Source organism: Cloeon dipterum, chromosome 1 (genome assembly GCF_949628265.1).
Source record: "Cloeon dipterum chromosome 1, ieCloDipt1.1, whole genome shotgun sequence".
In the NCBI taxonomy this organism is placed as follows: Eukaryota; Metazoa; Arthropoda; class Insecta; order Ephemeroptera; family Baetidae; genus Cloeon; species Cloeon dipterum.
In genome coordinates, this window is record NC_088786.1 from 42,687,502 (window position 1) to 42,714,380 (window position 26,879).

At 42.3% G+C, this 26,879-nt stretch overlaps 2 protein-coding genes across 2 annotated transcripts in view; both read left to right on the top strand.

Annotated features, from left to right (window-relative positions):
• Positions 1–9,857: 9,857 nt before the first annotated feature.
• On the top strand, positions 9,858–12,434 carry LOC135943570 (galactose-3-O-sulfotransferase 4-like). Its single transcript, XM_065490190.1, has 7 exons — positions 9,858–9,943; positions 9,998–10,161; positions 10,276–10,400; positions 10,457–10,657; positions 11,200–11,489; positions 11,648–11,809; positions 11,863–12,434. Exons 1-7 carry the CDS (start codon positions 9,858–9,860, stop codon positions 11,999–12,001), a joined length of 1,167 nt encoding a protein of 388 aa, XP_065346262.1. The 3' UTR covers positions 12,002–12,434.
• Positions 12,435–12,735: 301 nt separating this feature from the next.
• The window catches only part of hwt (heavyweight), a 31,434-nt gene continuing 17,290 nt past the window's right edge, over positions 12,736–26,879 (top strand). The window contains exons 1-2 of the mRNA XM_065496712.1: positions 12,736–12,834; positions 13,145–13,429. Of these exons, the coding sequence (XP_065352784.1) occupies positions 12,757–12,834; positions 13,145–13,429 (363 nt within the window). The 5' untranslated portion in view covers positions 12,736–12,756. The remainder of the gene's footprint in view (positions 12,835–13,144; positions 13,430–26,879) is intronic.

Here is a 26,879-nt window from a genome sequence, read left to right on the forward strand (position 1 = left end):
TCTTCGCCGCCCGACGACCGGACCGGCGGAGCGATTTTCGCGCGCGACCCTTCCCCGGAAGCGTCTCGCCGGCGCGCGCAGCCCCCCAATCGCCCTGGCGACCTTTCTCAGGGTGGCCGCCCCGACATCTCTCATTGAGCCGGATATCTCCGCGTTTCCGGCGCCGCCGCGCGCGATCCGGTTCGGAGGCGACTCCGAGTTGGCCCCCGCCCCCCGAGTCAACCCTTAAAACGGAGATCAAGTGCGAAGCGCTTGTAGAATTCCTATATCTTCAAATTAAAATTCAATTAATTTCGATGAAACATAGATATTTAAATTAAAAGAAGAGAAAAAAATTGAAACTATTTTGCGGTTCTTTCCAAGTTATATCAATAGACAATTTCATTTCCTTAATTTATTCGTTTTAGTTCGGAATATCGGTGCAATTAATATACTACTTGTTTTATCAATGAAAACACACTCGAATTTGATTTAGAAAATATCTGAATGAATTTAATGTAAAGAAACAATTTAATTCTCTCGAAAAAAGGCTACAAACATTTACAGCCGTCATCCTTCACCGCTGGAGTCGGCATGAATGAATGTCGTCGGATGAGATGAGTGAGCAGACGCGCGCGGAGGGGCTCTTGATGCCATCTGCAAGCCGGCAGGCGAACTCGCTGACGCTAGCTATCGATCCATTTTTGCAGCTCGAAGCGTGCGAGCCACGTGCTTACAATGCTTGCGATCAGAATAAATACTACTTAAATACTTTATGCCGTTTTCGCAATTAGGAAAAATCTTTCAAGAACTTTCATACTATAGAAAAAACCGGTCAAATGTTGTGAAAATTTTCAAATCTTTTTGTTACAACGCCAGTATTTTTTATAATTTGGATCTACCGCTAAATGACACTACAAGTTTTTCAATTATAGGTCGACAATTATTTATTCTATAGCGACGGCATATACATTGTGACTTGCAATCAGATGTTATAACATTAATAATACTATTTACTCTCCCCAAGGAAAAAATCTTTAAATCGTCGAAATCTGTTTCTTGCGTAAACAGTGCAAATTATTTTCGGACTGAATTTTGACAAATAAAAATATAAAGCATGAATATTGATTTTGTTATTCGATCCGTTTTATTTGTTATGTTTGGTGGAAATTTCGTTTTATTTTAGTTCATTTTTGTGAAAGAAAAGCCAATCTTTTCTTGTTTCTTTGGTCGTATTTTGCCAAATTAGCTGTAGAAAATTAAGAAAATTGTACCCGCGCAGCGGCCCTGTCTGTCTGTTTACACAAATGAGGAATTTCACATTAATTTTTATGTGTGTGCCATTAATAATTGCGTTACAACAATTAATTGTTTTATGCATAGGAATAGAGTGCAAAAAGTGCAGCAAATTGTGAAATAAATTTTTCGCGAATTCCACAGAGGGGCAGAGAACCCCCCGAAAATAATGAATAATTTTTGTGTTTGACGTTCCAGCTGCGGTTTTTAAACAAACCATTTTGCTTTCCCAAATACCCATGCTCTATTTAAACAAATGTGTATTTTACACGACACGCAACATTTTATACCTGCATACGTACAACACTGAAGCACAACTTTTCCGGCCTTCCAGCAGTTAGTTTTTTTTGGGATTCGATAGAACACGTGTTCTCTTATTTCGCAGGATTCAAATTTGTTCGAAAATTAGCGTAAGCCATGCTACGATTTTGTAAACGAGCAACATTTAGGACATCACAAATACATAATTTCAATTTTGCTTCTCCTCGATATGCCCGGTTTTTTGTAATGCTTGACCCAATTTGCGTAATCTTTAATTTCGAGCTACACAAAGTCGGTCAGCGTGGACAATTTATTTTATACAGATTATTTTAGACACCGAATGCGTTTATATTTTCCCTATATATTCAACAAAAAGTTTTTAATTCGACCGCCCAAAAAATGGCATTTTTCCAAGAGACACCTCGGATAAATCTCATTTTCTTTGCCACCCACAAAAGTGTGCCTACTATAGTATGGATCGTACGTGTCATCTACAAACCAAGTCAATTCACGTAATACGTATATTAATGAATAATGAACAATTGTAATTTAATTTCCACGTCTGCCAATCCAACTCGTACGTGTTTCCTTACGCATGTGCGTCTAACAACCCGGTCGCTCGTTCAGTCCGAAAAATAGAGAGATCCCTGAAACATATTTTGATACCATTTTATTTTAATTCTATTCCTAATCTCAACTCGTTTTTATTTTTTGAGAAATTAAATATTGCGTTATACCATGTCAACAGGGGACGGTGGGGGAGCCCTGATGCTCCCCACTGACTCATCCTCTTGCTCAACGTAAATCTGCTCGAGTTCGTGTTCAGGTGACTAAAATAAAAGAAGATCAGATTCACTCGCTTCTTTGGTACCGTTTCGATAAAAAAAAAAAGGAATTGAAATGTTGACAAAGTCATTAATAATTTCGGGTTTGGTATAAACATATCAGTGGTGCGAAACGAACCTTGGAGAACTTCTGACAGATGTAGCTTAGAAAGATGGGAAGACCGATCAAGATTCCAACAAAAACGACAACCGCAAGCAGCACGTAGAAGATGATCATCGGGCTATCCATAGTTTCCTCTAGAAGCTCTCTCGAAAAAAGTAAGCAGTCTTAAAGCAATAATTAAAAATTAGATAAAATCCAGCCGTAATAGATCTATCAATTAATTTGTTCGTTAACAGTGGTTGAAATGAACCGGAAAAAGGCAGTTTTAATTTTTTAGTGTGCAAACAAACGTGTGATAAAAAAAAAGAAAAAATATTGCGTTTCCCTTCGCACACGTTTTAACATACGAGAAAAATTGGCAAAAACGATTTATAGAGCGCGTACCAGTAAACTAATTGCAAGAGGCGTACGTGGCCTGCTGCCGCGCACACTCATCCCCCGATGAAAATGATTGAGAGAAAAAGTCCGCGTTCCGTGATTTTCATTTTTTCCGCCAAGTGTAGCCGCAGAGAGGGACGCGATATATATGGAAGTATCTGCTATTTCCAATTACGACGACTGCCGGCGTGAGTTTGCAACTGATTTTAACCGGCTAATTATTTTGCATTTTGAAGTGTGTCCCGGCAGGCAAGAAATCTTTCCGGGCGCAATATGGGAGGAGCGCCAAATGCCATTTTTGCTCCCTCTCACGCACTTGTTAATCCGCTTATGTCGTTAGAAAAGCGGCAATGGTTTCGATTTTGTTAGGAACACAGTCAAATTGTAGCCGGTGAAATTCTGTGCGAGTAAACAAATTTTCAGAATGCCACTTTCGTGGCAATCAAAATTAGAAGTTTTGAAACAACGGTTCGAATCTGTTCTCCCAAGCATGACCTTTAATTAGAAAATGTGCCCGTCATTTAAAAAAAAAAAATCGATTTTCCGTGTTCTGTTTACTTCAACGCACTTTGGCGATCAAAATTGAACCGCCTAAGGTTGATTCCGACCCTCAGGCTCCATCCCTGACCTGGCCCTGAGGGTCAAATTGCGGAAAAAATTGCCAAAATTTTCAAGTTTGGTGTCGATTTAATGGATTTTGACCAAACCAGTTATAAATACATATATTTTTCACGGCATGGGAAAATTATGTTTTTGGAACATTTTGCATGCCAAACTTATCTGTTTAGACGCGGTTTTAAATGTGATTAAAATAGCTAAGAGTATCATACGAGCCGTCGATTTTGATTAAATTATTGTCAATGAGGAACGAAATTCGAACATGCGTGTACTACTGTGAGGTGCGCGTTTCACAGGCAACAAGCAGTGGCGTAGAGCACAGCGACAGATCCAAAAAAGAGCACGAATCCCATGAGGTAGAGGGCAACGACAATCGGTTCGGCCATTGCGCAGTCTACAAACAATTTTAAAAGCGGATGCTCTGAACCGGACTGCTAACGATCAGTGTATATTTGCGAGAAATGTTTAAAAAGTGACTTACCTATATTTTTGTTTGCGTCTGTTGCAATGCGAGGTGGCTGGCAGCTGCAGTGAGACTGTACTTGCAAGTGGCTGCGTTACATGCTCCGATGGACCACCGATTTGACGAGTGAGTCTGCGTGATCCTGCTGCCGCCGCTCGCTTTCCGCCAACTTGCCGATTAGCTATTAGCAATTATTACAGTCGAGGTGCATTTGCATGCCACGAGTCGGGGATTTCGCAGCTAATTTTCTTGCTTTTTTAATTGAACGGGAAACGAGAGATGTGCGATACACGGTAGTATTTTTAAAAATGACCCTTGCTGCGGTCATTTTTCTCATGATGTCCAGCTTCCCGACCAGCTCGACCGTAATAATTGCTAATAGCTAATATCGCAGAAGTATATGCCATGTGTGCGTGGGTTGGCGGAAAAAGTTGAAAATAAAATACATGTGTGTATATAGTGTTTTACATCGCATGCGCACCGAATTGTCTCTAAATTTAAATGCTTACTCTCAACTAAATGATCGTTTCGACACCTCACCAATCATAATTAATCTTTGAGGAAGGATAACTCCATTTCATTTCAGTTGATTGAAGCTAAGAGAGAAAATAACTCCAGGAAATATACACGTGTCTGCTTTCTGCTCGTATTTAATCCACCTGCTGCTGCTTATATATATAGATTCAATTGAACCGACGGTTGACATGACAACCGCCATGCTTTGTAAATAAATTTGCTTTCTCCGTGCGTCTCTCTCGTGTATCACACTTGGTTATCATTCAACTAAAGTTCAATAAAAAGGTGTGTTCGATTAAGAAAACGCCCACTTTAGATTTTTCTTCAAATTCTCAGTACTTGTTACGAGCAGGCACCGAAGAATCAAGGAAAAGAGGAGAGAATAAGAAAAATACTCGAATGCACCTTGCGTCACATTGCAGACGGCCGTGGCTTAATTTTGGCTTTCAGCGGTGGCTCGATGGTCCGACACAGCTATCCGTCTGGCGTGGCAGAGAAAACCTTTGAATTTATTAATTGAATGGGGACACACATCAGAATAAAACAAGATGAGTGGAAATTTCTTTTGAACCGAATAGTTTTTTAATCCAATACAATTACATCAGCTTGAATATACACCAATGATATTTTTCACAACTTCCAATTTCCTGAAAACTGTCTTCTCAATTCTACAATTCCTTGGAACAAAATGTCTTTCTGTAAAATGTCACAAAATCCATTCTTTCAAAATCTTCCGCGAGCAGATGGCACCACTTACAAAAATCGGTTCAGACGACGATTGCGTGAAAACAATTTTTCAAAACAAGACATCGTTTTGCTGTCGTTTGTTCTACGAATAGCCGAACCGATTTTTCTTTTCAGCACGTCAAGTGAAATCTTTATTGAAAGCCTCAGAAGGCATATAATGAGAAAATTGTGGCGCCAAGTGACGCAAGCTCGTAATACAAAACGGTAATTGCATAATATAGTATTATGCAGATATTACGACTAAAGAGTTTAGACAATCGATTGTATGACTTTTTTCTTGCCTGCACCATTTTCCGGCCCATCAATTGAGCACGAATCATTTAATTTTATTCCTTATTGCATCCATGCTAAAATCCGCCGGCTAGAAAGTCCAAGATGAGCCGATTTTTTGGTTCCATGCTATGATTAGTTTGGTGCGAACTAAACATCTCACCACTCGCTCGATGTCCATAGCATTTCGAAGAAGTCGCCATATATAATTATGATAAATTTGTTTAATGTAAAATATTTCTTCCATTTCTAGAGTAAAACCACCTAACCCTGACCTGAAGAGAGCCAGCTCTTGAAAATTAGGGATTTCCTTCTAGCTTAGCTTATATTTGTTCGATTTTTTCATCGAAAAGAATCGAGAAACCAATGTTAACCGTAGTAGGACTGTTCATTTTCGACAAATAATAGTTCAAGGCCGCGTTTGACGAGGATTCTGAGCACACCAATCGATTCCTGAAGGTGGAATGAGTTAAAGTGGATATTTATTTTTTCCCTCCAAAAGGTGCAGTGTGGCGTGCAAACTTTTTTCCCGCTAAAACATTAATTATGAATTTATATGCGAGAAGTGCGCACGCGTGAGAGCTGGTTTGAGCACTTGCAGAGAGACCGCAGCTGTACGAATATGACTTCTTTGTCTGATCCAGCCAGCTTTCACGCATGCGCACACTTCTCACATTCATATTGTTTTGGCGGGAAAAAGTTTGCACGTCGCGCTGCACCTTTTGGAGGGAAAAAATATCCACTTTCCCTAATTCGAACCTTGTGAACTGAAGACCAGAATCTTCGTCAAAGATGGTCTTTAACTAATTTGGATTGATGGCGAGTAATAGAGTCGGTTTCCAGACCGATTTTTAACGGATTTCTGGCAGCCTCTCGGCGCCAAAAATCATAGATTGCTGAAAAATATGTATAATTGACTTAAAACAGATCAGAAACTGTTCGTTCCTAATTGGAATAATTGTCAAATCTGATTTAGAATAAGCAAATTATATGCGCGGATCATTCATTTGCCCAGGTCTGGGCTGAGCCTTTTCGATCGAACACAAAATTATCAAATGAGTTGCTACTTGTAATCATAATTAAATAATAAAATGAGGGTCAAAGCTAAGAATCTTTTTTTTTGCTTAAAATTGAGAATATTTTGGTTTAGATGAGACGGCCAAAATCAATGATTTAAATAATGTTACCGAACCAACGATTCTGATATTCACAATTTTCCTCCAATCCTCGTTTTTTTTACATCCATGCTAATCGACTAATCACGTACCATAGAGCGTTTGCAGCCGGAATAATTGGGGAAGTAAACAAGCTTGATGATGATTCCGACAACTGCGAGCAACAAAAGCTGGAAAATTGCCAAGAGGATCCAAAATTCTTTCGTGGCCGGGTAGTCAGCAGCAGGAATGTTCACCTGTGGGAATTAACATTTTTATGCACTCTGAAAAGGAATTTTTTATTTAATATATCCTCCCTTTGTTAATTTTAAACGATCGACCAAGATTTTCTTAGCTTCAAATTTAAGTATGCAATTTAAATCCATTGAAATCGTCTAAAAGTGACTAAAATACGTTGAAAGCAAAGCAACTTTTACAGTTTAACGGCATGAAACTCGTCTTCAAGCACGATTAAATCTTACAAAAATATTTCCAAGCCTCTTTTGACCACTCCGCCGTGACCTTAAACCGTATTTTTCGCAATCTATATCTTTCATGTTTTTTTATATAAATGCGACGAAATTTTTAGCCAAATGTTGTAGTCACCAAATCTCGGGTTCTAATTATCAGAATTGTAAAACCTGCATACCGTTCAACTCGTCTTAGCCTACCCTAGATAGCTAAAAGGCTTTGAAGGGGATCAACCCTCATCCCCCTTCCACCCCGTTTATTAAAATAACGAGAAAAATCACGTCGTTTTGCACTTTCAGCATTTTTATTCACCGTTCAAAACGCTCTTAAATTGAAAAATCTACCCCAAATTCCATTGGCTATCTAAAAGAGGTTAAGACGAGTCCAACGGTGGGTAGTTTTTGCAATTCTGATGGTTAGAAACCGAGATATGGGTTTGCAAAAATAAAAAATAACGATATTTGAAAAATTCCTATTTGTTTCTGAGCTCGGCCGTTATGATTTTGAAAGATTGAGGCCGAAAAATACGAATTAATGTTTCAAATTTTATTAAATGATATCATTTTCAAGTTTTTTTACCACGAAATAGTCAGACAAGATGGTTTAAGAGGTTCAAACAGCATAAAATTGCATGCGATTAGTGCTCATTGGATGGTCCCGCTCACAACCAGGAAAAAATCAGTCAATCATCTAAAATTGACTGGCCTGCTCATAAAACAATTACACTCACTTCATTCTCATCAGACGAGGTGTTGACTTCGGTCGTGATGAGCAAAACCAGCGACGCAACGAAGGAGAGGACAGCCATCGAGTAGAGCCCGATTACAATAAATTTAGTCATCGTGTGTCGCGTTTCAGAAATCTATAAACAAGGAAATCCAAAAACAGCGATTTAGCTCCATTTCGAGAGCGTGTCCGATATTGGAAAAATGAAAGATCTACCTTTGAGAGGTTGGGGTGAGTGGAGAGCTGGAGACGGCGGCAACAGGCAGTCGGGCAGTCGCAGGCAGCCTCGCGCAGCGGTCGGGCGAATTGTGATGCCCTCCGAGTGCCGCTCACGTGCTTATATAGGTTTGAACTGCGAAGTGCGCAACACCGCAAAAAATGCCAAATTGCGTCTGGCTTTTTGTGTCAATTGTGTTCCGCAAATGATCGTCTGTTTATTTGAGCGTCTTTGTAGGAAAACAGAGGGAGCAGTCTCTCTCATTGTCAGTCAGTCAAAGAGATCGACCAAAGGATTTATTTTAATTTCCGTCGTTCTAGGAAATTCAGCAATTAGACAGTTTTCTCAAATAGATGCTCAATTGCCACAGCAAAGCCGCACAATCATTAAATTTTCTTTATAGAAACGGAGAGAAAGAGCAAAAATATCCGCAGCACAAAAGCGCAGGGGCTCAATGTTGTCTGAGCGGATCCATGAAAGCGTAATGGTTATGAAAAAACTTAAAGAATCCATTTTTGAAAATTAATGAGGCACGTACAAACACGCCAATTATTTTGGGATCAATTTTTCGAGCAAAATTTATTTAGCTTTTCGAAGAAAATGCGGTCTTAATTGGCCTAATGACAATCTAAAAATTTTAACTTAAATTTTGTGACACTATATGAGCGGAGATCAAAACTTTTATTGTTGGTTTCATGTTTCATCACCAGGGAATTGATTCACGCGACGCGCAAATATTGTCGTCTGGTTAAGTACGGCGGGAAAGATGAAAAACGAACAGTTAAATTGGCTTGGAAATTTTATGAAAATGAATATTTTTGTTGTTTTTTTCTTTAAAAACAACTGATTAGCCCGTTAATTGGCGAATCGACCTTTAGATGGAACATCAGGCTGAATGAAATGTAACAAAATGCGCGGGAAGGAAAGTATTAGGTCGGCACGCCCCTTTTTCGACGCTTCTAATTGGTCGCTGGATTGTCTCTTGATTTGCCTCCATTATTTCAACGCCAAATTTTCTTCTGACCGGCGGTAAACCAACACAGATCGCAATCCGGGCCCCCGGTGAGAATTACGTCTGCGCAGAAGGTTTTGATTATGGTCACGCATGCGCAGTGATGAGTTTCAGCCTCCCTGTGAGATCTGGAAGCGATCGGAACATAGTGCGCAAGCTTAAGATGCGCACAAGTTTACTGCGCAGCTTCAAAATGGGCCCATCGTAATTTCTTTACAAACAGCTGATTGCGCCGAAAAATTGGCGGACAACCGTTAGATGGCACATCAGAGGCCAATGGAAATGTAACAAAAGACGCGGGAATGAAATTATTAGGTCGGCACGCCTCTTTTTCAACGCTTCTGATTGGCCTCCATCATTTCGACGCCATATTGACTTCTGACCGGCGGGAAAACCAACACAAATCGCAATCCGGATCCCGGTGGGTTTCATTTGGTTCTTAAATAAATTTGAAATTTTCCAATGAAATTTGTTCAAATTTAAATTTAAAATCAACATTTTTCGTAAATGTTTACTAATAATATTTATTTACTAAAAGAAGGATGTTTGCGTCATTTGAAAAAGCTGATTGCTGTCAACCTGGAGGTGCTTGTGTGTCTTTTACGAGTGCACAGTAGGTGGAATCTGTGCGTTGGTGTGACAATGAGGCGTAAATCATGCGGATGCGCGCGGCCTAGGTGTGCGATAGCGTATGATAATTCAGCGTAATCTTATCTTCCGGGCGGCCGTGTGTGCACTTGTCTCCCTGCTCCGGCCCTTTCTCTCTCTCTCTGTCTGTCTCCTAGAGAGGCAGCGATGACCATGGCGTGGCGACTGACGACGCGAAACCTCCTGCTGTTGCTCATCGCCGCCGGCCTGCTCGTCTCCTTCTTGGTCGTCGGCCCCAGGTTAGCCCCCGAATTATTCGACCTGCGAGAAAAGAGTTAAAACTGAGGGTGCAGCTCGGAGAGTGCGGCGGCGGCGGCGGCGCTCCGGCAGCCGCGATGCAAGCCGCTCGACAACATTTTCTTCCTCAAGACGCACAAATGCGGCAGCTCCACGGTGCAGAACATTCTGATGCGCCGCGGACTCGGCCTCGGCCTCAACTTCGTCCTCCCTGAAACCTGTAACGAATTGTTAATTAATTTTATATTTTTACAAAAGAGCAGAAATTTCAATAATATTCCATTTGGATTTAAGCAACAAATTAGATATCCTCGGCTATCCAATTTATTCTTAGATAACTACCTGGGCCACCCTGAGCCGTTCCAAATTGGGCAAATAGACCCGAAGGTGATGGACGCGTACGGCTCATTCAACATTTTCGCCCACCACTCGCGGTTCAACGCCCCGGCGGTTCACCAGGTAGAAATTAATTCAATTTTTAATTCCAAAAATAGGTTCAATTTTGAAAATTTCAGGTGATGCCGGACGACACGAGGTTCGTGAGCATCGTGCGGGAGCCGTGGGCGCTGTTCGAGTCGCTCTTCAACTACTACAACGTGCAGGAGCACCTTTTCCAAAATCAGTTCACCCTGAAATCGCTGCTGGCACTTCCTCTCGACGAGATCGACCAGATGTTCATGGGCCCCAGACTCGGTTTGCGCATCGGACTCAACCAGGTCTGAAAATTCATTAGTTTTCCAGCAAGATATTAGATACATCCTTCCCGATGCCCAAAAGATGCTCTTTAAAACAGTCTATGTCAATACGCGGGTATCCCCGGATGTCCCATTTCTTGCCGCCGGGGGCAAATCAACTTTAAATTCAATAAATTAAACCCTGATTAACTAAATTTTAAAGTTTGGCTAGGTTTGTACGCCCTGAGAGAGGGTACAGGTATTTTTAATTAAAATGCAAGTACCGAAATGTTCATCTTGTAATCGCACTTTTCGTTTCAATTGGTTTCACTTGAAGAATAATTAGTGAGTAATAAATCACAAAATGATTGGCATTAAAATGTCAAAGCGTAATCTCGGTACAAAAGCATTGCTTGACGCGTTGAAAATCACAGCTAAAAGCAATTGAAGATTAAAATATCAAAACACAGATAAGAGCTCGGGGGAGTGTTTCTCGTTATTACACATTCACGTGTGTTTGAGATAAAAAGATATATATGTGGGACAAGAATTATTTTTTCTATTTTTATCTGATTTTTTTTCAGATGGCTTTCGATTTTGGCTTCAGCAGCAGGAATTTCAAGGACGAATCCAAAATCAACGAGCTTTTACGAATGATCGACGCCGAGTTCGACCTGGTGATGGTGGCCGAGTACATGGAGGTGTCGCTAGTGCTGCTGGCCGACCTGATGTGCTGGCCCCTCGAGCAGGTCACCTTCCAGACCCTGAACGCCCGGCCGGCCAAGTCGATGTACCGCACCAGTCTCTCGGGCGAGGAGAAAAAGAAACTCATGGCGCTGAACAACGTCGACCAACGCATCTACGACCACTTCAGGTATCAAAATCTACCCTGAAATCAGGTTGGGAGGGGAAAAATGGAATTAAACAGAAAATAAATTGTTAACAGCTTTATTAAATTGATAATTAAATGAATCAGGATCGTACTAGTGTACCCTGAGATTAGGTTCAGGACAGGGTAATTTTGTTTTTCAGGAAGAGGCTTAAGGAGAAGGTGCTTGAGTTCGGCGTGGAGCGGATGATGGCGGAGGCGACGCGGCTGGCTACCCTGAACGTGGCGCTGCTGAACGAGTGCGTCGAGGTGACGGTTGCCCCCGGGAACAACACTGAAAATATGCATTACTACCCTGTGAACAGGTCCTGCGCGCTTCCCCTACCGACCCTGAGAATCTAAAAATAACCTTTTCCAGGTATCTACTACACGACGACGCGCCGCAGCACTGCCGTCTGATGGTGCTGTCCGAGCTCAAGTTCACCGACATGTTGCGTGACCTGCAGCGCAAAAGGTTCGCTCTCAGGGCCGACCTGGACCTGCTGCTGCACACCTGAAAGTTCTGATTGCGCTCGAAATAGTTAATTTATTTTTAAATAGTGATTAATCCTTAGCAAATCAACCAATGACTTGTCAACAGGTTTACCCTGGTCTCAGGTACAGGGTGAGGAGATGAATTATTAAATTCATCTTTTCATAAAATTTGTTAAGCCTTGACCTGACAGTATATTATACAATTTTTCTGATTCTTGCAGTGGTTGATTTTTAAGTTTTTTTTTTTAAATATTTTCCGCTGTTCAATTCAGTTTGTCAATTTGTGCATCCAAAAAGAGATTTTCATGCGTAATGTATGATTATTAGCATAAAAGTGAAACTGTTGTCGCATTTTCTCGCGGAAGCACCGCCGCAACTCGTGTGATAGCCGCATTAATTTACACCAAAACGTCAAGCTCATCTTTAATTCACCGCAGCTTTCAAGCCTTTCCTTTTTGTCCATCTAAAATGCAATACATTTAATTTTGTGTTACAATTTCCTAATTTTACCATACTTGTTGTTTTTATTGTTAATCCTAATAAATTATCAAATATAGAAAAATTGTCTCTGAACCGAGCGAGATGCCCAAAATAATTAGTAAAAAAATAGCCCGGAGCAACGAAAGCGAGCGCTGCGTGTCGGGCTGTCGGCTGTTTCGATTTATTGGCTGGCGACAGTTTGGCGCGCTCGTCGCTCAGGTGGCTCTGGGTGCGGCGCCCGGCCGGCAGTCTCGCTCGCTCGCTCTCGCCGTCGAGTCTTAGTCGGCGCGCGGCTGCCATGGAGCGCGTGTGGAAGCGAGTGGCGCTCGCCAGGAAGAAGGAGCAGCTGTGCTACAAACCCGCAGCCAAGCAGAAGGCACTTCTTTTCCCACTTTCCCTCGCCTTACCCTGACGCCAGGCTGCCCAAACCTCAGTTCGGAACAGTTTTAATCCAGGAATTTCATTCGAAAACATTTTCACGTCCTTTTTATAATTTTCTATCAATTTATTTAATTTATCCTGAATTCAGGTTCGGGTCATTCCAACAGTCCAGGGTTTCTAAACCTTTACAAACCGACAGAAATTTTAAATTTCCACATTTTACAATTTTTTCCCATGGGCCCTGGCGTCAGGTTGACCCTGAGTGGGCATTCGAGTGATTTTAAACGCGGTTTGTGCGGCCAAAGGTGGCGCCGAGCGAGGGTTCCAAGGTGCCGAAAGACTTCATGTGGTGCGATTTGGTGACGGCGTCGAGCACGTCCGGCAGCAGCCCCGCGTCGCCGCCCCCGGCCGCCCCCGAGCTGCCCCCGCGGCCCAAGGGCTTCGTGCTGGAGCTGGACCTGAACGCCAGGGCGCTGACCAGGCGGCTCTTCCGCCGCGACAAACACAAGCAGGACAATCAGCTCTACCGCAGCAACAGCTTCAGGTTCGAGAAGTACCACCGACCTGACGAGGACCTCATCGACCCAAAGGTAAGGCTACCCTGATTTTTTTAATACCAGTGTGGCGGGAGAGGAGATTTTATATAATTTATTGTTAAAAAAAATCGTGTTGATTAACTAGTTTCGAATTCGGTGTTCGGTGGCAATCGCGCTCCACCTGTCAGGGTCAGCACCTGTTATAGATCTGAGGCCAGGGTCGCGTTTTGCAACCTTTGAAAGGATTTGTGTTTGCAAGGATGCAAGAAAGAGCCGTGTTCGTTCGTACTTTATTTTAAAGTAGATAGTTCATTTAGAAAAATATTGTTTAATAAATTAACCTGTCAGGGTTTCTTAGTTAATCGAAGTTACCCACCTTTTTATTATGCACCCTGAAAGGGTTTCAGGGTAAAATTATTATTTTTTGGTTAAATTGACAAAAAATTAACGTTTTTTCTGATTTTCAGAATTTTTTAAAAATAATTGCCGTCTACCTGAAAAGTTTTGAACCACCTTAAACTTATATCTAACCTTTCAGGTACACGGTTGTAAATTTTTAACCCTGAAAATCAAACAGGGGTTGATGTACGAAGGGTTGAATCTACCATCTTGGTTGAATTGACAAAAAATTTCCGTATCAGAATTTATTCGCCTGTTGCAAAAATTAATCAAGAGAGCAAGTAGTATTATGTGAGTGTGTGTACTTTCGAAATAGCAGCGCGAGTGTGGTGTTTCCCATGTCAAAGAGCGTTTTTCCCATCGCCCGGCCAATAAAACAATAAACCGCGGCGCGCGTGAATCTATTTTCTCAGCAATTAAATTAAAAATTCGGCGCCGCTTCTCACCGCATCCGAATTACTTCGAAATGGAAAGTCACCGAAAATAATTCTAGATGAAAATTCATGAAGGAGCATTTCATTTATCTCTATTTGCTTGCCGCGGCGTCGGTACGAGGGGGCGCGGCCGCGAAACAGCCCCCTTGCCCTGTTCGTTCTCCTCGGCCGCGCGCGAGCAACAGATTAATTCATTTTTTATCTCGCGCTCGCACTTCCTGTGCAAACAATCGCGTGACGAACCCCGCGGCTGCCTAGCTCCTCCGGCGTCAAAATAACAACCCACGACGCTCCGAATAATATTATTCAAAATATTGAATTGAGGGATATATTTAATTAAAATAAATTAGTCGGTATCAGGAACGACAAATATTGTCGCTGGTGCTTCGTTTTCAAATAAAAAAGATCGGTGTTGCGTAAGGCACTGGAACGAGTTGGAAATCCACTTTTCGGCCTTCTCAACCTCAACTGGGCCATGGGCCACTCACATAGACCAAATCGTTGCTCCATAGATACAAAAAATTACTTTCGCTTCATCTCCCGAGCCGGACCTCGAGAATTATTTCAAAAAATGTTTACTTTTTGTCACAAAAGAGTTGGAACGCGTACTCTAGTACTCTTTTCGGATGGCTCGCGAAATGCGTATAAAAAGCCGCGATCGAATTGGACGTTTTATAAAAGTTGTCGGACGACTCGCAACAAGTGGAGCACCGAAATCCGCTCTTTCGCCGCTCCGGCCGCTTAAAAAGCCAGGCTAATTTACATCAGGCGCTTCGCACAATCCATTCTCCTTCTCATAGTTACGCAGTTTGCGGTTCAATATTATTTTTTTTTTCAAAAAAAGTGGAAAGCGCGGTGCGTCCTGCAACCTGCAATGTGTCGCGAGGTTGGTAACGATTTTAGCCGCGGCGCAAAGGCAAAGGCAAAAGCGGACTACTTTGAGCGTTGCGAAACATAGTTGGTTCACACCCTTGTTGCCGCCGCGGATTAATGAAGCGGCCTTTTCAGTTTGCTCCGGCGGGTGGAAAAAGTTGCGTCGAGTCACACCCCGGCCGCTCGGCCGCCCGCCCGCCCGGCCGCACGCCCGCCCGCCCGCTCTGCGCGCTCGCACAAACGCAATTACAAACTCTGCCGCCTGCGCTGCGCATTTGAAAGAAAGAAATAATGAAAGAACGATGCGAACACTGCTCTGCTCCTTTGCATCCGGAGTCGATTTACTTGAGCCAATTAATCCTAAAACCAGTTTCAGCTCTAGTCCGATTTTTAAATCGATTTTTTGCAACTTTTGAGACGGTATAATTAATCTCTAGCCTCCAGAACCTGATATCAGGGTGCAGATTTTACTCCTTGAAATTTAAAAAAAGGAAAAAATTTCACTTTTTTCCGTATTTCAGGGCCTAATTTAAAGATCACCTTCAACCTGAGAGGTATAAATATCAATACACCTGGCAGTTCGTGTGCAGGTTAGATTCCCTGAGTGTTAAAAACTGTCTGAATTTATTTTCAGGAGGAATTATCAGGGCTCAAAGTCACCATCTTGGTTAAATTGAGATAAAAAATCGCATTTTTTCCTGACTTTCGGAATTTTTTAAAAATTATCACAGTGTACCTGAAAGGTTTTAAACTACCTGAAACTTGTATGTGGCATTTTTGGTACAAGGCTATAAATTTTTTACCCTGAAAATCAAACAGGGGTTGATTTGCAAAGGGTTAAAACTATCATCTTGGTTGAATTGACAATAAATTCACATTTTTTCCATATTTTCAGATTTTTTTTAAATTTTTTGCAATGTACCTGAAAGGTTTTAAACTACCAAAAACTTATGTATTACCCATCAAGTACAAGACTTTAATTTTGTAACCCTGAAAATTAATCAGGGGTTGATTTACAAAGGGTTGAAATTAACTATTCACACAGAAAAAACATTTTAATTTAAAAACCAATCTCTCAGGTTCACCTAACTCATCTCAGGAGATGATTTCCGCAGGGTGGAAAACGCTGAATTGACCGGCGTGTCAACCCTTTTTCATGCCAGAAGTGCTGCGAAAATTCCGGGATGCGGCCGGGGTTGAAATTGGCGAGGAGGTGGAGGAAAAGTGGCGTGACGGGGGTAAAGCGCGCGCCGAGACCGAAAGAGTTTCGGCGCTGCGGCGGCGGTGGCGGCGGCGACTATTGATCGCGCGGGCGCCGCGCGTGTGTCTCCGCGTCTCCGGCACATCGCACTTTAACGCCGGCGAGCCAAGAAACACGACGCGCGCGACCAAGAGAATTTGCGTTCGAGTGCGCCTCTCCCACGACTCGCAACAATGCAAACAATGCCGCGGCGGCCGGAACTCGAGAACAGTGGCAAAAATGGCCTCCGCCAAGCAGCAAAAAGTGCAACAAGTTAGTCGACGCGCACGCACCAAATTTTCTTTTCTTTTTTACTGCCTTCCGATTTGTCTTGAATTATTAATTAATGCAAGAGGAACATTCTCCTCCACCCTGAGAACAAATTCAGGGAATTTAAACATTGGAAATAAATTTTGATAACCGAAATTATATTTGTGGAGACGTTAGAAGCCCTGAGCGTGTTTTTATTCGAATTTATTTTGGAATGAAATCTTCAGGGCGCAGAGTTAAATTTATTTAATAAATCACATTAACTGAAAAATTAAAATCCTGGAGATTCAGAAAGGGGATAAAAGTTTCCCCAAATTACAATTTTCACTGAAAACACATTTTTGCACATTTTTACATGATTTTCCAGGCCCAGTTTGCAGTCTTTGAACAAAATTTTTAAGAGCACGTTTTTTATTGAAGAGCACCCGTTTCCAGGGCAACCGTTTTATCAGCTCGAAGCAGTAAATCTTCTTTTCCAAGAGTAATAAACCTTCATTTGTGCGTCACAAACCCTGCGTTGTGCGTTGGCCAAGATATAAAACATTCCAAGATGAAATTAAAATTACGTCCGAACAGAGAAAATCAATTATGTGTCATTAACACTGGGCAAGTTTCCGTGACTCGCATTCATTTTAAATTTTTCATTTTCTGACCGACTCTGCGGCACTAAATTTGTTTGATTGCTTGGCGGACGGACGGACAGACAGACGGACGGACGGGGTTAAATCTTTTATCGCTCGCTTGCGGAGGAGACTGCTGAGTATATTATATTGATTCGCGCCGACGACGACGCCAACAACGTGAACGACTCGGGTCAACATTCCTCCTGCTCTTAATGGCTCCTTTTGCAAGAAAAACATACATTCTGCAGTCTCTTATTTCGTGGTAATCAATAAACCTCCCTCAGCAGCATGTACTTTCCTCCTTGGCTTATTTCCAACTCCTTCACCGCCCGCCGCTCTTCACTCAACTAAATTAGACAGCGCGCAAAAGTTTACGAAATTCAAGAGCTAAATCACGATCGCTAGACATTTTCAGGTGAATTTTCACTGCAAAATCGTGGGAAATGAGGTCCAGCTTGGTTCCCAACACCGGTCATTTATAATTATTTGAATATTCGCCTATTTTGAAGCTGCGCAGTAAACTTGTGCGCATCTCATGCATGCGCAGTATGTTCAGATCGGATCTCTGTCTCATAGGGAGGCTGAAACGCATCACTGCGCATGCGTGACCAAAATCAAAACCTTCTGCGCAGTTGCAATTCCCACCGGGGGCCGGGTTGCGAACTGTGTTGCGGTTCCCGCCGGTCAGAAGTAAAAATGGCGTCGAAATAACGGAGGCCAATCAGGAGCGTTGAAAAAGAGGCGTGCCGACCTAATAATTTAATTCCCGCGTATTTTGTTACAGTTCCGTCAGCCTGATGTGCCATCTAACGGTCGATTCGCCAATTACCGGGCTAATCAGCGGTTAGTAAAGAAATAACAACAAAAATATTCATTGTGCTGATGGTATTTTCGTGATAAATTGTTTTTGGCTGCGCCCTATCATTTCTTGTAAGAGATTTTCGCCGTGACTTTCCCTGATAAAAATTCCAGAGTGACAAATTAACGGATCGTGCGGTCAAGATGACCGACAGTAATTATACTGTCAAAATAATTATGCACTTTCACTCACAGCAGGATCTATAAAGTTGGATCAAATCTGCTGTGCAGACGAGTGAGTTTAACATGTCTAAAGAATGAATTAGCGGCATGCTGTGACAAACGATGCGATGCGATTATGTAAACAGATGAACGATAATCGCACACGCGGCGGAATCAAAGGGGAGAGAGTTGCTCGACAAGCGCGCGTAATTATAGAGCCGTTTAATAGAGAGACTACACGCGGTCTAGCTGGCGCGTGCCATGAATGAACTGCGGTTGATTCACGCGACACGCAGACGCAAACACTCCTCGCAATCATTTTCTCCGGCAGCATCTGCAGCTACTGGATTTTATTTGTCCCTTTTTTCGCTGCGCTTGTTATGCGAATCGATCGGCGCAATTAGCGATTCGCCCGCCGAACAATGCGAATTCACCGCTAATGAACGCACTTACACAGCCATTCACGTGCGTTTCTCTGCGCAACTGTCGCACACAACACAGCTAACAACCCTGGCAAAATCGACCCTGCCTCGAAAGCTCTTTACTTAAACGCGGCGGGAATTGTGCAAAAAACTTACATGCAAATTTTTAAAGGTCGTTTCGCTTGACCTCAGGATGGAAATGTAAGGAAATAAATTTGAAATAATTTGTCTTTTAATAGATAGATTACCAACTTAACAGTAATTTATCTCATTGTCAGGGTCACCGTGGTCCAGATTCCCGTGACGCGCAGATATGGCGGGAAGTTACAAACGTAAAATTAAATGAAAATGCCTTCTACACAGTGAATATTTTTGTTGTTATTTCTTTACAAACAGCTGATTAGGCCGGTAATTGGCGAATCGACCGTTAGAGGGCAAACCAGGCTAATGGATGTGTAACAAAATACGCGGGAATTAAATTATAAGATCGGCACGCCTCTTTTTCAACGCTTTTGATTGGCCGACTGGATTGGCCTCCATTATTTCGACGCCATATTGACTTCTGACCGGCGGGAACCGCAACACAGATCGCAACCCGGCCCCCGGTGGGAATTACGACTGCGCAGAAGGTTTTATTTTGGGTCACGCTTGCGCAGTGACGATTTTCGGCTTCTCAGAGAGATGGAGAAGCGATCTGAACATACTGCGCATGCTTCAGATGCGCACAAGTTTACTGCGCAGCTTCAAAACGGGCCCAATGTAAAATCCCATAAAAACTCCCTAATGTGTCCAAAATCTCGGCCCTGAACACCCTGAGACAGCTTCGAAAGGGTCATATTCTGAAAGCTCTTGACCTGGGATGCAGAACCCATCAGGCGTCGTAAAGGTGGCTAAAAATAGAAAATTAAAAAATAAAATATTTTTCACCCTGAATGGAAATTTTTGCGCGCTGGTCGCTTCAATTAGTTTTAATGGGCAATGGAGATGGAAAGAGGCACATTTTGCAGCTGGCCGGAAAGCCGGAAAGCGCGTAAAACGAAACGTCGTGCGCGCTGCAAGTTGTTATTATTATATTTTGCGCAATTGTGCGAAAACACGCGTTAAAGGGGACATGCTCATCGCGTTCGGTCACGGTTAATTGGAGCAAAACCGGTTTCGTTCGCTATCAATTTGCAGAGAACTGCGGATAAAAAAATTCGTCAACGCAGCTAAAGACTCTCGAATGAGTTCATGCTTCACAATTTGGTGCTTTTTGTGCGATTCTGGAGTGAAAATAAAATAAAGTAGCGGCCGAGAGGAAATAGAGTTTTTAAGGCGGAGCAGAACGCACACGTAATTGGCGGCGGCGGCGGAAATTTTCGCGCGTTGTTTGCTTTTGTGGGAACTCTCGCGGCGGTAATTATGTTAATTAGCAGCCAGCCAGCGCTCCAATATTGACCCAAACTCTTTTTGCTAATTATTACCGACGAGCGAGACACGAAAGCCAACTAACACCGAAATGCCTCTGAAAAATAAATAATGCGGCCAAAATGTTTGAGATCAAATTGTGGATTTGCCAAGTGGTTGGTTGGTGGATGAATTTAATTTTATGCGCGGATTCTTGGATTTCCAATTAATTTTCTCGTGCACGGCAAGTTGTGTATTTTTTTGGCGGGGGGAGCGGGATGGGGGAATCGGAGAGCGAGCGTGAATTTCACCCTTTCGCAGAGCAGAGCGACGCACGGATTGATTACTTTCGTCGCCAACGCACGCTTTTCCCCCGAAAAACGGGAACAACTCCTCGACGGGCTCGAAACAAACACTGAGCGAAAATAATTGAAAACAAAACTTTTGTGCTGATTGAGTTACCGTGAATTTATTAGAAAAAAATCTGAAATATATTTTTGCCAACCCATTTGGTCTGACTAAAATATAAATTTGGGGCCGCATGAGTTTATTTTAATTTTCAATCTAATAATTGGAAGAATTAATTTGTAGAAAAATAGTGCCGTTGAATGGAATTAATTTTTTTCTATTTTGATTGGCTTGTAAGGCTAGGGCCCGTGTTGTTGTGGCCCGTCACGTGTGCGAAGGGGGAAAACGTGAATTTCGCCATCGGCTGCGTGAGCAGAAACTCTTTCTTTCTTTCTTTCGCATCGATCTCGGCGCAGCCTTCGACAACACGCACTGCACAGCACAGAAACGCAGAAACAGACTCATCGGTCGCGGCCGGAGACGAGCTGAAAAGAAAATAATCGCGCTTTGTTTGTTTTTTTCCGCCGTTCGATCGGCCCGATTCTCGCGCCTTTTTTCCTCTTCCTTTTTTTGTCGAATTAGACAGAGCAGCCGACTTTTTAAAATAATTTTATTATTTTTTTTTACCTCTGAAATAAATTATTTACATGTTTTGGTAGTTTTGCTTAATAAAGATTTTGTGTCATTAATTTCGGGAAAATTAAAAGCAGGCGACACTACTTGACTTGATGTCGAGTCGAGTGTTGAGGTCGAGTGCGAAAACGTGACATCTGACGAGCCGAGCTGACGTCGCGCAGTTCGACGAGCGGCCTGCAGGTGGCCCCTCGCACCAGTCGACCAGAAATTCCTGCTCTTCACTCGCTGCTCGCCGCGACTCGCACGGTTCAACGCAACAGTTCCTCACATACACACAAAAAAAAATGAAAATAAAATAACAAAAATCATCCAAAACAAAATATTGCAATAATTTTTAATTTCAATCTAAATTTTTATTTCATAGATTTTACACTGCGAAATTTTTAAATTAGGATTTTAATTTTTGTTTTAAATTTCATTTTGAAAAATGTGTTCAAGTTTCGAGGGAAATTGGCTGGCAGATTTGGGGGGGTGGCAGCGTAAATAAGCGAGAGAGGCCGCAGGTGGCACCCCGGGCAAGATTGCCCTGCTCGACGCCACGCACACCTGACACCCTCAAACACTTTTTCACCGAGAAAAAAACACCCTCGGAAAGTTCTCCCAAATTTATCGCATTTTTAAAAGTCTACGCCAGATATTTTTTAGGCTGGTTGAAAGAAAGTTCACCTTGAAGGGAAGATAATATCAAGATATAAATAATTATGAATTAGCAGGTTTTTTAGACCCCTTTTTTAACAAAATAAAATTAGTTTGGGCAATTAGGTGAAAGATTTTCACTGAATTTTTAAAATTACCATTGACTCAATGTAACGAGTACAGGCTAATTTTTCAACAGAAAAATCTAATTTCGTGAAATTGTGAGGGACATGCAGCGCTGACGAAATACACGAAACAGGCAATTCGCCGGCATTCAGATTGAACAGGATCGGAAATTGCAATTTTGCCGACGAGAAGCAATTTCTTTTCCCCCCGAACGCTTTTCTCGAATTCTCCATCTCGGTCCTAATTAATCGGATTTGCCCTTTTGTGTGCGCACACGGCCTAGGACTTTTCCTCCTCCTCGCTCGCTCGGCTCCTTTTCTTTTTTTTTCTTTGAACTGTCCCTGCTGCTTTTCGTGCGCGCACAGCACAGATTTGCTCCAAACAAATATCCCTTCTCGGCAAAGAGGGAAAAACCTCGCGTCTGCAAATTTCGAAATTTTCGCGAGCCGAAATTAAAAAAAATGGCGAAACAAGGCCTTTCTTTCTTTTTCTTTGTTCGCCCGACGTCGAGCGTTTTTTTCCACTCTCCGATTGCAGACAACCCTTTTTTCTCTCTTTCTTTTCGGTGCATTTCAGTCGATACTCTCTCTGCTCTTTATTCGTCGCGCCGCATGCAGCGAAATTCACCCCCGCACGCCGAGTTTTCATCCCCTGCGTCTGCGACTTTTCGATTAAACACAAAAGCTTTTTCGTTTTTTCATTCGGATTTTTCGAGAGTCGGCGGTTCCAAACTTGCTGAATATCATCTCCCAGGGTGCAAATACGTAGCCCTGAAAATTTGGAGCTTTTGAATTCAATCAGGGGTTGATTTATTATTTAAAATAGGGTAAAAGCTTAATTTTCGATTATTGACGGGTCGTAAGGATTTTGAGAAGGAGACAGTTTGATCGAGCAGGTGTTTTATTTTCGATTTTCGGCTGAAAAAGGCAGCAGCGGCCGTCGGGAGCAGAGCGCCGTGATTGATTCATCGCGGACAAAAGCAGGGAAACGTTTTATTCCGCGTTCCGGCCCGGCGGCCAGCGACGCACTAACGACGCCCTTCAACACTTTTTTGCCCGCCCCACGAAAAGGCACGTCTCAAACTCGCAATTCCGTGTCTTGCCAGAGAAAAAATACAAGAAGAGAGCATAGTATGCAAATGTGTATTCCTCGCGACAATTCATAAAGAATTTTTATTTTAATTTTTTTTTACTAACCGAGAGAGTGTCGAGTCACCCCATCAATTTGTTTGGTTTAATTGGCAGGCTATGCGAGCAAGCGTGTTTTAGTTATTTACTCGCGCGGCGTGGAAAAGCGGAAAGTGCCGAGTCAGTCGATTTACTGGTGGCCCCGAGGCGTCAGCCCCTTGTCACTCGCGCGCGCTCTTTAAAACACGAGCAGCTCGCAGACAAATTGAGTCGCCGGCAAAACGCCTCTCATGCATTCCAAGTTTGCTATTTTTCAGCACGTCACGCGACACCACCTGCTTTTTTATTCCTCCCTCGACTTGGCGCGAATAATTCCATTTCCACGACAAGTTGTTTTTACGTCTTTTACGACTGCCCAGAGTTTCAATACGACGGGCGTGCTGGTTTTAGTATGAAAAGGGTGTTTGGACGGGAAAAAGACGTCCGGAAGATGTCCTAAAGACGTCTAAAATTTGTTTAAATCAGAAAAATAGAAATTCCAGGTGATTTGAACATTTATTCGAACAGAACAAATTTCCCACGTCCTTTTCTCGATCAATTTCGTGCTTGAGGTCGATCTTGTCGCGTTAATTGCCTCTCGGGTGCAGATTTATTGCCCCCCTTGCTTTTTCCCGCCAATTACACCGGTCCGTAATTGAAAACGACGCGCACTCGTCGATTTTTATAAACGCGCGCACTCCAACTTTCTTCCGACTCCCGGGACCGAACGGAGTGTCCAGCAGAGCTGCAAGGGCTGAAAATTTAATAAGTGGTCCGCGGGGGCTGCCAAAGGGCCGAGAAAAGTGAAGGGAAAAGAAAATAAAACGAAGGATCAGAAGCAATTTCATTATTGGAAAATGTCGATCAAAGGACAAAAGGGTCAGAGTCTAGCATCCCAGTTCCTACTTGAAAAGAAGTTGTTAAAAATTAAATGAAACACGCCCCTTATTTTTTAGGAAATGAAAATTTTAAAATTTAAACTCGAAAATTAGTTGTTGGGGGTGAGTATGAGCAGGAGCAGTGGAATTCGGTTAAAGTGACCGTTTGGCGTGTTCGAAATGATTAGTGCCCGGCTGTGCGTGTGATTGGGGCTGAGCCCCTCATCCCTTGCTTTGCATCCCCCGGCCCGGCCGAGGGGTTGGCAGCGCAGCACACGCAAGAATTATTATTACTCTGCGGCCAGGCATGAGAGCCGGGGGTGGCGAGCCGGGGTGAATCATCCCTCGTTCTACGTATGCGCGCCCCGCGTGCCGACACTCTCTCGCTGCCGCGCTTCGGAATGCTGTTGTTTTTTGCACGCGCCGGCTAATCTACGCAAATGAAAACAAACGCGCCGAAGTATTTTGCGCTTAATTGACTAGCGGATGTTTTTTTAAAGGATTAATTTCGTTTACGAAAATGATGCGCCATATAAAAAGTCAAATTTGTTCCAATTTATTCATTCATTTAGAGATCTTACATTTGTTTATCAAAATACAAATGCGGCGTCAGTCAGAATATATTCTAATTATATCTTCTCGTCAAATTGATCAATTAGTGATCGAAGCCGCCAACAGATGGCGCCACCGTATACTTTGGTAATAAATTTAATTTTAAATCACTTCCACTGCGATTTAAGACTCAATCCGGTTAATTGTGCATATTTCACTTAATTTTCTTTCTTTTGACGTGCTGAAAACCAAAATCGGTTTAGGCAGTCGCCGTAGAGTCGTGAAAAACTATTTCTTGAAATAAAAAATCTTTTCCGACGATTCTACGGCGAATGGCTAGACTGATTTTGGTTTTCAGCACGTCAAAAAAGTATTAAATCAAGTACCCAGTGGCAAGATTGCGCCTCAGATCGCAGCGGAAGTGCATTAAAATTAAATTAATTACGAAAATATACTGTGGCGCCATCTGTGCGGGGCTTTCTTACTTCCTTTCAAATTATTTGGAGCATTTACCCTTACGAACGTGTCCTTTAATTGAGCCAAGAGTCTTCAGCTTGAGGCAAGAAGGACATTTGACGTAGCTGTGAGTGACTTTGACATGTTTATTCATATGTCCAACAGTTGCAAATTTCTTCTCACAATTTTCTTGACTGCATTTGAATCTCCTCTCCATGTGAATCTTTAAGAGATGGTTTTCAAAATGACTCCTCACTTCAGACGAGTAGCGACAATGTTCGCAACAGAAGAATTTGTTCCGAATGGTAACTGGAGGATGATCCTTTTGCTCGTGCTCGAGTCTTGAGTTGTCGCAGCCGAAATATTTCTTGCAACCTCGCACAGTGCATTTTCGCAGTCCTTCAGGGTGCTTTGATTTGTGTCTTGCAATGTAGGTGAAATGCTGTTTGCAATCGCAGCATTCACCGCTTCTATCCGGTCTCTTCCCTTCTGCCTTTGGCCCCAACTTTGAAGGAGAACTTTTTCTCGAGTATTTTGCCTTCTTGCTTCCTTCCAGAGTGGAACTTATTTTCCTCTTCCTCTGACCTTCTTTGACAGATTATATTTTAACAAACTGAAATTATAAAATTTTTTGAAAAATAATACCTGCGTTCCCCTTTCCTTCCACTTGGCTCAAGTTGATTTCCAAGGGATGAACTTCTGTTTCTTCTGGATGGTCTGGAATTCAAAATATTATTTTAAGCCTCTTGCGCTCTTCAGGAATTCTTACCCTTCGGAGGAATTTCATCATCAATTCCAGGAATTTCCGGACTTGAGAATGTACGGATGAAATCCTCAACAACTACATACAAAAGATGTGTCAACGAGTTTCTAACAAAACTAAAAAAGAATACTGCACCTAGGAGGCTGTGGTTTGATCCCGATGACTCATATTGCTGGCTAAACAAGAATGATTCACTCCAACTATATGAATTGTTCTGCATTTTCAATAAAAACCTTGACAGCTAAAATCGCCAACGATTAATGTTTAAATCTTTTTCAAGTAATATCAGACGAGGTTCTTGCCCCAAGCGCAGGAAACGATCTGTTTGAGCCGTTGTCGTACAGAGAGCACTGTTCTCCCTCCTTTATCCAGGAGGTGCTCTCGATCACCTTCTTCCCCTATACTATCCTAAGAACAATTCCCCTACTCTGCTGTTGAGCTGATCAGTTTTGTATATGTGAACCTGAATTTTAACTTTAATTTTAGAGCAATCGAGACAATGGTATGGAATTCTGTTGGGTAAAACCAATTTTCCAGTGGGATTTCCCAAATGAGATGGCAAATTTTCACATTAAGAACGTTTAATTTAGACAAAATTTACAAGTAAAATCCTGCTATGTTTAGTCTGATAGGAAAGAGTAGTCGAGTGTGACACTTAATCGGAATCTCAAAACCGAAGAAAATCTAAGCCATCATTTGCTTATTTTGAACACTTGGACAAGTATATCCAAATGACATTTGTTTATATACATGAAGGTATTCTTGATAATGTTTAAATAAAACTGGAGACTATTAAAAGCCACAGGAAATTCACGAAATGTCATGGCTATTAATCATTTGATATCTAAAAATTCTCTTTTTCGATTCCCAGTTACAATATACAATGAAACAGGTATTCCCAATTTCGAATTCCTTCTGCTTTATTTTTTAAAAAACATATTTTGAAGAAAATTGTTGAGGATTTTTCCTTCAGAAAATATTTCTTAAATGAAAATTGCGATTTAGACCAAACTCATAAGGAAAGTAAATTAAAATTTCTCCCTTTGAGTCGTTATTTTGCGTTGTCTGCGGGGGAGAAGCTGCTATTTAGAGAATCAATTAGCTGCTCGCGTGCCACCGCCGATGATTTCTTATTTATTTGTCTCGCACGAACGGCGAACAGCGCAATCAGCGCCTCAAGCTGGTCTTGACAAGTTGCGTTTCGCACGCCACCACTTCCGCTTCCTGCCCGCAAAAACTTTTCAAACGTTCAGCACGAGACGCGATTAACGCATCC